This window comes from Cucurbita moschata, unplaced genomic scaffold (genome assembly GCF_002738365.1).
Source record: "Cucurbita moschata cultivar Rifu unplaced genomic scaffold, Cmos_1.0 Cmo_Scf00016, whole genome shotgun sequence".
Lineage (NCBI taxonomy): Eukaryota > Viridiplantae > Streptophyta > Magnoliopsida > Cucurbitales > Cucurbitaceae > Cucurbita > Cucurbita moschata.
The window spans coordinates 2,279,607-2,292,222 of record NW_019268532.1 but is presented as its reverse complement, the minus strand read 5'-3'; the positions used below and the strand labels follow the sequence as shown (position 1 = coordinate 2,292,222).

At 35.1% G+C, this 12,616-nt stretch overlaps 2 protein-coding genes across 3 annotated transcripts; both read left to right on the top strand.

The window, feature by feature from the left end:
• The first annotated feature begins 699 nt into the window (after positions 1 to 699).
• LOC111454632 (protein IQ-DOMAIN 32-like) lies at positions 700 to 5,662 on the top strand. Its single transcript, XM_023096124.1, has 6 exons — positions 700 to 1,079; positions 1,570 to 1,968; positions 2,061 to 2,285; positions 2,500 to 2,577; positions 2,680 to 4,306; positions 5,272 to 5,662. Exons 1-6 carry the CDS (start codon positions 999 to 1,001, stop codon positions 5,289 to 5,291), a joined length of 2,430 nt encoding a protein of 809 aa, XP_022951892.1. The 5' UTR covers positions 700 to 998; the 3' UTR covers positions 5,292 to 5,662.
• A 1,335-nt stretch (positions 5,663 to 6,997) lies between these two features.
• LOC111454633 (zinc finger CCCH domain-containing protein 6-like) lies at positions 6,998 to 11,829 on the top strand. Of its 2 annotated transcripts, XM_023096126.1 has the most exons (5): positions 6,998 to 7,383; positions 10,122 to 10,331; positions 10,462 to 10,586; positions 10,681 to 10,850; positions 10,962 to 11,829. In XM_023096126.1, the coding sequence occupies exons 1-5, from the start codon at positions 7,324 to 7,326 to the stop codon at positions 11,603 to 11,605; spliced, it is 1,209 nt and encodes a 402-aa protein (XP_022951894.1). In that variant the 5' UTR covers positions 6,998 to 7,323; the 3' UTR covers positions 11,606 to 11,829. The 2 variants fall into 2 exon arrangements, with proteins under 2 accessions (XP_022951894.1, XP_022951893.1); XM_023096125.1 differs by having other exon boundaries at positions 6,999 to 7,383; positions 10,681 to 11,829.
• Positions 11,830 to 12,616: the final 787 nt, after the last annotated feature.

The window sequence follows — 12,616 nt, the reverse complement described above, 5'->3', positions numbered from 1 at the left end:
CTTAATTACAACTTCTAATCAGACAAAAGCAAAGAAAAGCAACTTTCAACCTGTCATTGACAAATATATTTAGCCAAAAAAAAATAATAAAAAAATAAAATTTAAATTAATGTCTCAAAATAAAAATAAAAATAAATTTAGAAAAAAAAAATTCATTTTATTATGATAATAATAAATAAAAATAAATTTGATAAATTTTTATATCTGATTTTGTTTTGGATATTTCACCACTATTTTTTTTAAATAATAATAATAAATAAATAACTAAATCTAAAAGTGCTTTGATAAAAATTACATTTTTTTAAAAAAAATAAACTCTAATATTATTTATTTCTAATAATTATTCAATTTCAAAAAATAAATTTTACAGCACATAAAAATTTAAAAAATTATATAATTTTAAAATAAATGTTGCAATATTTTTTTAAAAAAAAATTACAATAAAATTTGATAAAATTAGAATTTTAGCATAAAAATAGGTTGGTAAAAAAAAAAATTATTATTTCTTTTAATTTTAATTACAAAAATAGTTAATACTTTCACGACATTCACATGAAAAATACAAAGGAGAAAAAGGGAGTTTCTCGCGATTTATTGACTTGTGTATCGCGAGATGATTGTTTTTTAAAATAAAAAATAATAATTAATTAACCTATTTTTTTTCAGAGCGGTTTGAAAAAATAACAGCATCTATTTTAGTCGAGAGAATACGAAGCAGAGAGATCTGACAGTTTCTTCTCGTCTCCTGATCGTTGAGGGCGACGGAGCCCTTCCCATGGCGGAATCGAACTGAAGAACTGAGCTAGATTTAAGGGACACTTTAAGATCCGTGTCTCTTGTTTACAGCACCTCTGCTTTTCTCCTTTCCTCTCTCGCTCGCGCGCTACAATTCCCAAGACCCGCACCATCACAGGACGGTTTTGTCTCCTGCGCAGAGAGAGTGAGAGAGAAAGAGAGAGAGAGAGAGAGAGAGAGATTTTGATTAGTTCAGCTTCAACATGGGAAGGCCTTGCTCATGCTTCCAATTAGTCACATGTGGTAGCGATTCGAAGGATGGAGATGAGATCGATGTACATCAGGTTGGTATTTTGGTTTGTTTTCCCTCTTTTTTCTATTTGATGCATGAGTGTCGTTTTGATTCAGGTTGATTTTCGTCTTCTTATGTGCACTGTTGTTCTGGATTTTGTGGTTGTTATGAATGTTGATGGAATAGATTCGGTTTTGCATTTCTATGTGATGCAATCAATGCAATCGTTTAGCTAGAGGATTAAATTGTTTTGAATGGATCGATTCTTGGTAGGGACATGAGAATCAGTTTCAGTTATGCATTATTAGTTTTTTTTTTTTTTTTTTTTTTTTTTTTTTGCGAAATTAGTTTGTGATCTGGTTGAGATTGCCCTGTGAAATGAGAATCTGACTTGTGGATTTTACTTTTTGGAGAATTTTGGTGAATTTATTGGTATTTTTGCGCTTGCATCTCGAAATCAATTTACTGTGTCCATGCACTTTCTTTTGTACGTGTATCTTCTGTTTATTGAAGTAATTGGTTGTATTTAAATCTTCTTCCAGAATAAGGATTCCAAAGTCAAACGAGGCTGGAGTTTCCGTAAGAGATCTTCCCAGCATCGCGTGCTAAACAACACTGTGATCGCAGAAACTCCTGTAGAGAAGGAGAATCTTGAAACTGCGACCATCGACTTTCAATCATCAGCTAATTCCACTGTTCCAGAGAAACCCGCTATTGTACACTTCACAAATGAGGAGGCCTGTGTGCCTAACATCGAGACTCCTAAAGGATCTGATAAGGTAGATGTTGCATCCGAAAATGAAAGTAAGGTTGATAGCAAGGTTGAGAATCCTAAAGGATCGGATAAGGTGGATGTTGGATCGGAATACGAGAGTAAGGTTGACAGTGAGGTTAAGGAGTCCATTGTTATTGTCATCCAGGCTGGTATCAGGGGGATCTTGGTACTCTTCATTTCAGAAATTCTTTAGCTTGAGATTGTTGTCCGTTGTTTAATAAGATTCTTATATCTCCATCCATGAATTGATACTGGCAGGCACGCAGAGAGCTGATTAAACTTAAGAATGTAGTAAAGGTGCAGGCAGCTGTTCGTGGGTTCTTGGTGAGGAGACATGCTGTGGGAACACTCCGCTGTGCTCAAGCCATTATCAAAATGCAAACTATTGTACGGGCTCGTCGTGCTCATCTCTCTCGTGTGAGATCAGCTCAAGATGAGCTGTACAAGGAGATTGAGAAGGAAAATCCTGATTCAAAGATTGCGGTAATACTATTGGTTTTCAGACCATGTCATATTAAGGATAGATTTAGATGTAATTTTGGTTGTTCATTGTTTTTATTTGGTGTTCTGTCTGTACCATTTACATTTTTTTCAAGATAGTATTTTGATTTACTTATGGTAACAAAATATACATTTCTTTACGTTATTCGAAGAGAATTTTTCTTGCCTTGTTTTAATCGTATCGTTTATATTCCAGGTGAAGGGAGAGATGACAAAATCCAATTCGAGATATATTTCAATTGGAAAGCTACTTACCAATAGTTTTGCTCGGCAGGTATTTTGATAATGTTAGTATGTTTTGATTTGTCGTTTGGCATGTGGTATGGTAATCATATCTAATTCACGAATCTTTCATCCATCAAATTTGTACTTGAAGTTGTTGGAGTCAACACCAAGGAACAAACCAATCACTATCAAATGCGTCCCTTCCAAAAATGATTCTGCTTGGAGATGGTTGGAGCGCTGGTTGGCTGTTTCATCATTGGAGGTCTTGGAGTCGGCGAAAGAAGTATCAGCCACTGAGGAGCCAAAGAAAGAAGAATCTGACACTGGGCAAATGGAAAGAGAAACTGAGGAGCCAAAGAAAGAAGAATCTGACACTGAGCAAATGCAAAGAGAAATTGATGAGTCTCATGTTGAAGATGGAATCGAATCAAAAGTTTTGAATGAAACAGAAGATTTGAACTCCAACTCCATTAAATCAGTTTCAAAAGAGACATCATTATCAGTAAGAGAGAATCTGGAGCAGCCTCAGCCTGAGAATGCTAGAACATCTGAATCAAAAGAGACATCAGCTAAGGTCAATGCTGTACAAGATCAGAAAACACAGTTGGGTGATGCAAGTTTGCGAACAGAGTCGAGCTCCTCTTCCGATAAACTTCTGATGAACATGGAACAAGTCAATCCTCTGAAAAGATTAGCCCCTCAAAAACTGGAGAACGAGAGTAAGAAATTTATGCTTGGATCAAGAAAGGTGAGCAATCCCTCATTTATCAATGCCCAGGCAAAATTCGAACGGTTGAGTTCGGCACCGGTTTCAGTTGGAACTATTAGTTCAATGCATCAAAATGATGGAATCAAACCTCATTCAGAAGCAGTATCATCTAGAACAGATACTGTACAGAGGACGAAGAAGCCAAGTGCAGATGAAAATTCTGTCCTTCCTGGATCTAGAATAATTCAAGTTGGTGGCTCTGAATGTAGCACCGAGCTCTCTATTTCGTCCACCCTCGATTCACCTGATAGATCTGAAGCAGGACTTGCAGATCCACGTGCAAATGTTGTTTCAAAGAAAGGCGTTCAAGATCCTAGCAATGATCTAATCCCAGAAGTTGTAGTCAAAGGTTCTACTGCTCTTGTGGATCAACCAAAAGAAGCTAACGAATCTAACGGTCCATTCGTCGCTTCAGTAGCTGTTGTAGACTCTGTACTAAGCGAGTCAAAGCCAGAGAGAAGTTCAGATGAACAGAGAGAACAGGAGGCTGATACGGGTCATCATCAGCAAACATATATCGCATCTCCAGTAGCTTCACCAAGAAGCCATTTAACTGTTCCAGACTCCCAAGGAACACCGTCTAGTCAGGTATCAATAAAGTCTAAACGGGGTAAAACTGATAAAACAGTCTCCTTCCAAAAACAAAAATCTTCAGCAGCAGGAAAGCAATCACCATCCAGTCTCAATCGAAATTCTGCCACGAGTAGTACCGAAAATTCTTGCAAAGATCAGAAGACTTGGAAGAGAAGAAATTCATTTGATTCAGCACGACACGAAAATGTTGAAAAGGAATTGAAAGCCAGCAGTAGCAGTAACTCTCTTCCTCACTTCATGCAAGCCACAGAATCTGCTAGAGCCAAGCTCCATTCAGTTAACTCTCCCAGATCAAGCCCGGATGTTCAAGATAGAGAAATCAAGAAAAGGCATTCCTTACCTGCTGAAGGCCGGCAAGGGTCTCCACGCGTTCAGCAGCCAACATCTCGAACCCCGCAGGGAGCGAAGGGAAATGGTACGCATTCCTTTCCATTGAACCTGTTTCACTGATTTTACTGCTTTCAGCATGCCCCCTCCCCTAAATAACAGAGAGATTGAGTGAGAGAGAAAGGGAAGTAAAGGAGAAGAAAATAATAGGGCCACACCAGACCCACTTTCAAAAGTAAAAACAAAAAAGGTTTAATATGCACTTGCAAGGCCTGCTCAAGTATTGATCTCCGAGTATACTTGTAAACTCATACAAGCTTATCTCAAGTGCTGATAATCACATACGTAAACCAACACGAACTGAAGTGATGATTGTTAATACGTGAATTCATGTTCGGTTTTGTGAGTGTGTTTACAAATTTACGACATGAAAAGTTGTTCTAGGATGTGCATGCATTTGATTTATCATGTTCATGATAGATTGACATTAGTAGAAGTCCCTAATTTTCAGTTGATCCATCATATTTCCATTACAACTACAAGCACTTATCTTTACCTTTTCTTCTTGTCCGGGTAGGGGTGAGGTGTGAGATCCTACATAAGTTGGAGAGGAGAACGAAACACTCTTTATAGGGTGTGGAAATCTCTCTCTAGCAGACGCGTTTTAAAAACCTTGAGAGGAAACCCAAAAAGAAAAGCCCAATGAAAATAATATTTGGTAGCGGTGGGCTTGAGCTGTTACAACTTGATACTAGATGGTGTGCCATTGAGGACACAGGACTCCTAGGGGGGTGGATTGTGAGATCCCTCATCAGTTGGAGAAGAGAACGAAGCATTCTTGATAAAGATCTGGAAACCTTTGAAAGGATAAGAACGAAGCATTCTTGATAAAGATCTGGAAACCTTTGAAAGGATAAGTCCAAAGAGGACAATATGTGAGAGGAGTGTGGAGATTTACTAAAATTTGCAAACGACCGAATAGAATATCTGTTAAAATACATCACCATCTATCTAAACTTACAATATATATCCTTTCTTGAATCCTCATTTCAGAGAAAATGTGGCGAAGGTAAGCAGCAGGTTGGATTATAATATATTGCAAGGAGACAAAGTTGACCTCAATGTGTGCAGCAGCAGCAGCTAATCTGTGATCTACATTTTCATGACGCATAGCTTAATCATGGGTTTGCCTTGCCCCCCCTGAAAGAAAGATGTGTAAATTACTATTCCTCTCTAATTGTTTGTTGCCTATATCTCTCTCCATTTCTTCCCCCTTCCCTTTTCAAAATTTTTTCCATCATCTGTTTGTAATTTACAAGTTGTGGCCAATTGTGCGCTTGATATCTAGTAGGGGTTTGTGACAAATGGCTTTGCTTGTGCATGTGTTTGAGGTTACTACAATGTGATGAAGAGATTTAAAGGATATCTTTTTCTTTTTTTCCCCATGAATTTCACCCTAATTGGTTGAATATGATTCATTTATTTATTTTTACTTTAATTTTTTTATTATTAATTTTGATTGCTATTTTTTTTTTAATGTTGAATGTTATATGAGGTGAAATTGTTTGAAAAATAAATTTGTTAACTTAACCTTTATTATTATATTTGTATTATCTATCTGATTTTTTTTTTAATTTCAATTAAAATTGTGATTATTTGATGAATTAAGCTTACTATTTTTAAATAAAGCTTTTTAAGGTGGAGATGGGCAAAAGGGTGAATTATGTAGACAGTGAGTCACTTATGTTTTAGGGCTTTGGATGGGTTGGAAGTTCGATTTTGATTGAATCGAAGAAACATTGAACTTATGTCGAACAGTCTCGAACGTTAGATGATTATGTTTGTGCATAACAAAATAAAAAATTCACACGTAAGAATTAAATAATTATCACATGTCTTAATCAAATAATTATCACATGTCTTAATCAGTATATTCTCAAAAAACATTCTAGAATATACATTCTATAATTGGGAGATTAAATAGATTAATTTTTTTTATTTAAAATGTGTAAATTTTTTTCAAAAATGTATTAATTTTTTTATTTAAAATGTATTGTAAGTGAAAATTCAAAATAAAAAGATTTTAGAACATGTAAAATAACAAAATTGAATGCAATAAAGTATTTGATAAATTAAAAGTTGAGTGATATAAAATTTAATTTTATGAATTTATTGAAACTAATTTAAAATTTAATTATTAAAAATTAATAACTAAATTTTAGAGCTAAATCTATAAATAGAGTAGAAGTAAATACTATTTTCCTATCGATTTAATTCTTATTAAAATATTGCTAAAAATATTTAGATATTTTACCATGTTTTACATTTTAATATTTATCTAAAAATATCTTACATTTTCTTTAAAAAAAATAGCATGTTTCAAAAGTATTCCTGAGTAATAAAATTTTTATGGGTATTTTTTAACGTATTACCGTAAATATATTATTGAACTTTTTAAAAATAAGTTATAAGAAAATTAATAAAACTTTATAAAGTTGAAGGATATTTTTAAAACAAGGTATTAAGATTTTCGTATAAAACTAACCATGGCTGTATTTTTTTTTTTTAAAGTTTAAGGTATTATATTTTTTTTTTCTTGAAAGTTTGAATATTTTTAAAATAAATTACGAATATTTTTTTAATTATTTTAGAAAAAGAAAAGAAAAGAAAAGAAAAGAAATAATTATAATATTAAAAAAACAAAATAAAATAATGAATTTACTAAATCCAATCCATCTCAACAAGAGTCAAGTATTTGCTATAAACCAAATTAAACAGAATTTTGCTTAAAAAAATATGAAAACAAAGCCGAAGGGAAATGCAGAGGCTGTAGCCGGAAAAGCCTGAACCAGAGGATCTAGGGTTTTCTTCGATCTCTCTGTTTCTGTCTTGTTTAAGAGTTGCATGCAAATTTAGATCGCCCTTCTGCAAATTCCACTCTGATTAATTCGCGACACGTTTCGATTTTGAAATGAGGACTTTTACTTCTTTTAAAGTTTGAAAATCGATTCCGGATTCGAAGAAATAGCCCTTCCGGATTCGAAGCAATAGCACTAGGGTTTTCGTTCTGATCACAATCATATTCCGTCTCTTAACCCTGTAAATATGAGAAGATTGCACAAAGGGAAAAGGGTTTCATGGGCTTCAGATCTTAATCTCCGGCAGGTATAATCTAATTTCCTCTGATTAAATCCGGCGTATTTAGGCTTAATTTCATTATACGAATATCAATTTTGTGAAACAGTCATCTGCCGCCTTGATTTGTGAATTTCGTTCATTGTAATTGTTGCAATGTTGGGTTAAGCTTCATTTCTATCTAGAATCGTTTGTGTTTTAAACCTATGTTTCGTTGTTCTGCTTTACTCACTGGTTATATCTGTGCTTCCTACATATTTTGATTTCTCAGGGCTTCGATTCTCGTTTTGCAACAAATTTTTAGTATCCTGGGAATATACTAAATGGAAAGTTTTCTCTATCAAATTTGTTGGGTTTAAAATTAAATCAACCACATGACGACAATCAATGGGTTGGAAATATAGGCCCAGTTGTTTCACGAATTTAATCTCACTAGAGCTGCCCTGAATATCATTTTGAAGCAGGGTAGTTTTTAAGTTAGTGAGCGGTTTTGCGTTCATATGAACAAACTGTATTTGCAGCATGCAATAGCTTGAGGAATAATTTCATTCTTCTGCCTTATCTTCAAAATATAGAAGTCCACTTATGTATGTTATATAGCCGATTATTTTCTTTTTAACACTAAGGCTAAAGACATCTGAAGAATAAAATTAAGAAATAAGTCTCTCCATTTAATCACTGTGATGCTATTGTTGAGAATAACCATTGGAATCTTGAGTTTAAAAAGTGAATTTATGGATATGAGATTCTTTTTAATTCTTTTGTGCATTCATTATGTTTTATATTACACAGTTTTTTATTTGTATCCCTGAATTTGTATTTGTATGAAGGCTTACACTTCATACTACCTAAGGGGGTACAATTCTATACTTGGAAGATAAATGCCTTGGTTGCCTTGAGGCTGCTCGATCTTTTATGTGTAAAATAGCACAATTACTATTTTTCTTTGGTTGAAAGGCTGTAAGTCTTGCATAATAGCATGTATGAACCGTAGGAATGTTGTGTAGGGAGTACGTTTCTGTTAGAATTTAGGAATACGATATATTATATATCTATGTTTATATTTATGAGCGTTTGGACCAACTTGCACCCACCAAAAACTATAGGATGAAGGAATACCATTAGGGTAGAATTCAGAAATATTATTAGTATACTAAGGAAATATTTATGGTGGCTAATTAGCCAGTCGCATATCGGCTAAGTAGCTGTATGTTCTGTGTGAATGGTCAGTGAGCTCACCTAAAGCGATGTCGTTTGACAGCCGTTTCAGTGAAGCTAGATTGTGTAGTTTCACTCCTAGGCTGTCAAAGTACATGTCTCACAAACCATTTCGAAACAATACTAAGAGTACATTAGTCATTCTTCTAGAAAAAGAGTATATTAGTTATTAGCCAAAAAAACTGCTCATAGGAATTGGTTATAACTGGAGCATGTGGGAGGGGATGAAGGCAGGCAATGGTTTGAGTTGTTTGGGCTCGAGTTTATTCTGGAGGGAGGTTCCGAGTTCCTCTAACTGCTTAGGTCTCTTTTTGTATTTTCTATTTCATTATCATTATAATTCTCTAGTTCCTATTAATATCTCACTTCTTGTGTTTCTACAATTAAATGTTATGATACCATTAAATTCCTAAATTCTATGAGAATATGTCAGATTTAGCTTGTTAGGGGTCGTTCATATATATATATATATATTGTATATGTTGTTTTTTACGTGTGTACATAGGAATGTTCTTTTTAAGAATGCTAGCATATTACATTCATTTAATGCTTTCTTTTGTTTTACTATGAAATATGTTAAGTTTGCTTTATAAAACAAACATAACCCTAACATACTATAGGATTACAAATGTAATGTTATTCTTACAGATTAATTAAATTACATCAATACTTTTTGTATGTACAATAGGTTAAAATACGAGGTCCCCGAACTTTGGTTCTCATTCCATTTTAGTTTTTGTACTTTTGAATGTTCTAATTAGCCCTTGTTCTATTAATAGATCTTAACATTAATCCCTACTATTAGTTTTCTGTTGACTTTTCCAAAAAAAAGGAAAAAAGACCAGTCTCTATTGGTCCTCCCTATAAATTTTAGAAACATATTCACATTAGGTCTTTTCTTGCAAGAAAATTATTATTATTATTATTGATGTCAACTAACAATAAAGACTATTTTAAAGATGTACTAAAAGTACAAGACTAATTTGAACATTCGAAGTACGAGGACCAAACATGGTATTTAACATGAATAAGGCACCAATTATCATTCCAAAAGTTTACGGATCAATCCAACTGCCTTGTAATTGTTGAACTCAAAATGGAACAAGGCTCAAGGTACATAGACCAAAATGATATTTTAACCGGGTTAAATAATAATATTATGCTAGCATCATGACATTTTATCAAAATGTCTATATTAGTGAACTAAAAGTTCTATAACTATATCTTTTTTTTGTGCTATTATAAGTATTCAGCCAGTATGTTCATCCAAACACATTTTAAAAACATGTTTGTTGAGGCGTGACCTGCACCTCTCATTAAGGGAACCTCACTCTAGGAATTTTTGTGATTCTTCATTACGCCTTATTCTTTTTTACGGGACGTGTTATTTATTTGTGTGTTAAATTTTTTGGTCGTTAGTTTGGGGTCTAATTTGGCTCTGTTTGTTTGAATGTCTTGATAACCCTAATAGGAAACAAAGAAAAACTGACCTAAGAGGATGATGTGTGCTGTACAATTCCCCTGTTAACTAATGCATCTTTCCTTTGCAGGTTAGATTGTTCTTGTCAGAAGACTCTCCTTCCCAAGTGGGATTGGGTGCTCAAGATCACCTTCAAGCAAAGACGTCATGGCTCTTGCATTCTACCGGATCGGGTTCTGATGACATTTTGCCTCCCGGATTTGAAGTAGCTCATCCTGAGAATCAGTTGCAGATTAAGCTCTCACAAATTCCTGTAAATCAATGGAGATGTCCACCTAAGGTAAATAGTGATACCGTTTCCAATTTTATGTTGAACTAGAACTATTGCTCTGCAAGTTTAACATGATATTCATGCTTTTTGTCCCATGGCAGTTTCTTTTTTCTTTTCCTTTTAATGTTTATTCCCGTAGTTTGTGCTGAATTTGACGTGGCGAGTGGTTGTTGGTGAAGAAAGCCAAGAGATTGAGGTTGAAAATCAGAGAGAAATGAGAGTACTCGAAGCGGTTTATCCTCGAGCATCTGCGATACCTCCTAAGTTGATTACTTCCTTTGCACCGTGTAATTCTGTTTTCGCATTGGTTTGTTTGTTTTTCTTTGTACTGAAAAACCATTTGATTTGCTCCATACAGCCCTTCCATAGCAGCTGATTCAGAACGTACCGATGTCGATGACAGTCAGACACCTTTGATTCCCATTACTCCTGTTGAAGATGAAGATGCAACAACCGAAATCTCATCTGATTATGCAAGTCCTGGTGCTGTCCTTATGAGTGCACAACAGTCCCTTTCTGTTCATGCTGGTACGTATACACCTCAACATGTTTTTCCGAATATGTCTTCTACTTCTAGTGCGAGTTCCATGGCTGGAATGGATCTGGGCAATGAACCTAATGTAGCTGCTGCTGCATCAGCGGCACTCAGTGCACTTGTGAAGAGCAATGAGATGGGTAACACGATTGACAGTGAATTGCTTGTTAAGATTCTTAACAATCCAAAAATGATTGAGCAGCTGGTTGTGGATTCTGGTACTGTCACTAGCTCTCAAAAGCCAATATCATCTCCTGACCCGTCGCTTGTACATATGCATATGACCGAAACCAATGCCACGGTTGCGCCTGCATCGGGCGGTCCTTTTTTCGCTCAACCAAATGGGGCAAGTGTAGGACCTGTCCCCAATGCTCACCCTTCCTCAAGAGGTGTTCCAGTTTCTTCCCTGCCTTCCACTGGACCTCCGATGAAGGACTTGAACTACTATAAAAGTTTGATTCAGCAACACGGAGGAGAGAGACAAGACGATTTCCCTCGACAGCAATTCGGGAACCGTCACAGCCAACCATCAGGAACAAACCAGGAATTCTTACATAATAACCAGCCATCAAGAGATGGGAAGTTCAGGATAATGAAGCCTTGCATATACTTCAACAGCTCAAGAGGATGTCGACATGGAGCCAATTGTGTGTATCAGCACGACCCTGCGCTTCAGCAGAGAAGTAGTAGCACGCCCGAAATGCCTAGCGCCAAAAGAACAAAAGTCGATCGAGAAATCAGCAGTTAAAAGTAGAGTACCGTAATGGATCGATATGTACCTCGTCTTGAGTTGGGAATGCTTTATGCCCAAGATTTCAGCTCTTTAGTTGGCAATTTGTTCAATGATTTCCTTTTTAGTTTTTATCTTTGCATGCACAAAATAACCATTTGATGATTTGAACGAGGCCAGAGCCTCTGCTGCCACCATTAATCATTCATTTCTAGTGTCAACCAGAATATTCTTTTGATGAATTTTTTGAGATGATAGGATTTTTGAATTAACTGACTACGATCCTGGTTAGAACCGACTAGTTCGATAAATGATTTTGAATTACCTGAAACTGACCACGATCACCCCCCCTCCTGACCCGAAAAATAAAGACTCTATTTTGTTTTAGCATAGGCCCCCCTTCAACCGTTGCTTCACTATCACTAGTACGTTCACTAACTTCATTCAATCGACTTCATTCAATTGATTAGTTGCATCGTGTAAAAAACATAGTACTATAATAGAAAAGATAGTACTATAATAGTCACGGGTCAAATGAATTGATTCATTTTCTTATTCAACACGGGTTTTTAGATAGGAAAATTGAAAGAAATCACTCCGAATCAAATCTAATCATTTTGGAAAAATATTTAGGTGTTTATTTATTTTTAATTATTAAAAAAATTGATTTTTTGATTTTGAGATTTTTTAAAATTAATCTATAAATTTTAGATCTCTATTTTGTGATGGAATTTTAGATTTTTAATAAAATTCTAATTAATATTCTTATTCAATAATAAAAAAAATAATTTAAATTTAGTCAATTCATAGAGTTACCCTTTTTAGAAACGCGTAAATTGGGCCAACGAGCCCATTAGAAGAAGAGGTCCAACTCTGCTTGGGCCCACTTATAAAATGCTGTGCCCTAGATTGGGTGCAAAGAGCAGGCCGGACTTGTCCAAAGCGACACGTCGCCGTAACATCCACTGGGTTCGTCATGTCGTACCCTCGGGTAAGGTACGGCCGTGAAGTCCTTTCGAAATGGGGCCT

Excerpts from the sequence above, each read along its gene's own strand:
- LOC111454632 (XM_023096124.1), top strand. The coding sequence starts at position 999 with ATGGGAAGGCCTTGCTCATGCTTCCAATTAGTCACATGTGGTAGCGAT. Across the intron at positions 1,080-1,569 it reads ATGAGATCGATGTACATCAG|AATAAGGATTCCAAAGTCAA; the intron begins GTTGGTATTTTG and ends ATCTTCTTCCAG. Across the intron at positions 4,307-5,271 it reads GCAGGGAGCGAAGGGAAATG|AGAAAATGTGGCGAAGGTAA; the intron begins GTACGCATTCCT and ends TCCTCATTTCAG.
- LOC111454633 (XM_023096125.1), top strand. The coding sequence starts at position 7,324 with ATGAGAAGATTGCACAAAGGGAAAAGGGTTTCATGGGCTTCAGATCTT. Across the intron at positions 7,384-10,121 it reads CAGATCTTAATCTCCGGCAG|GTTAGATTGTTCTTGTCAGA; the intron begins GTATAATCTAAT and ends TTTCCTTTGCAG. Across the intron at positions 10,332-10,461 it reads AATGGAGATGTCCACCTAAG|TTTGTGCTGAATTTGACGTG; the intron begins GTAAATAGTGAT and ends TTATTCCCGTAG.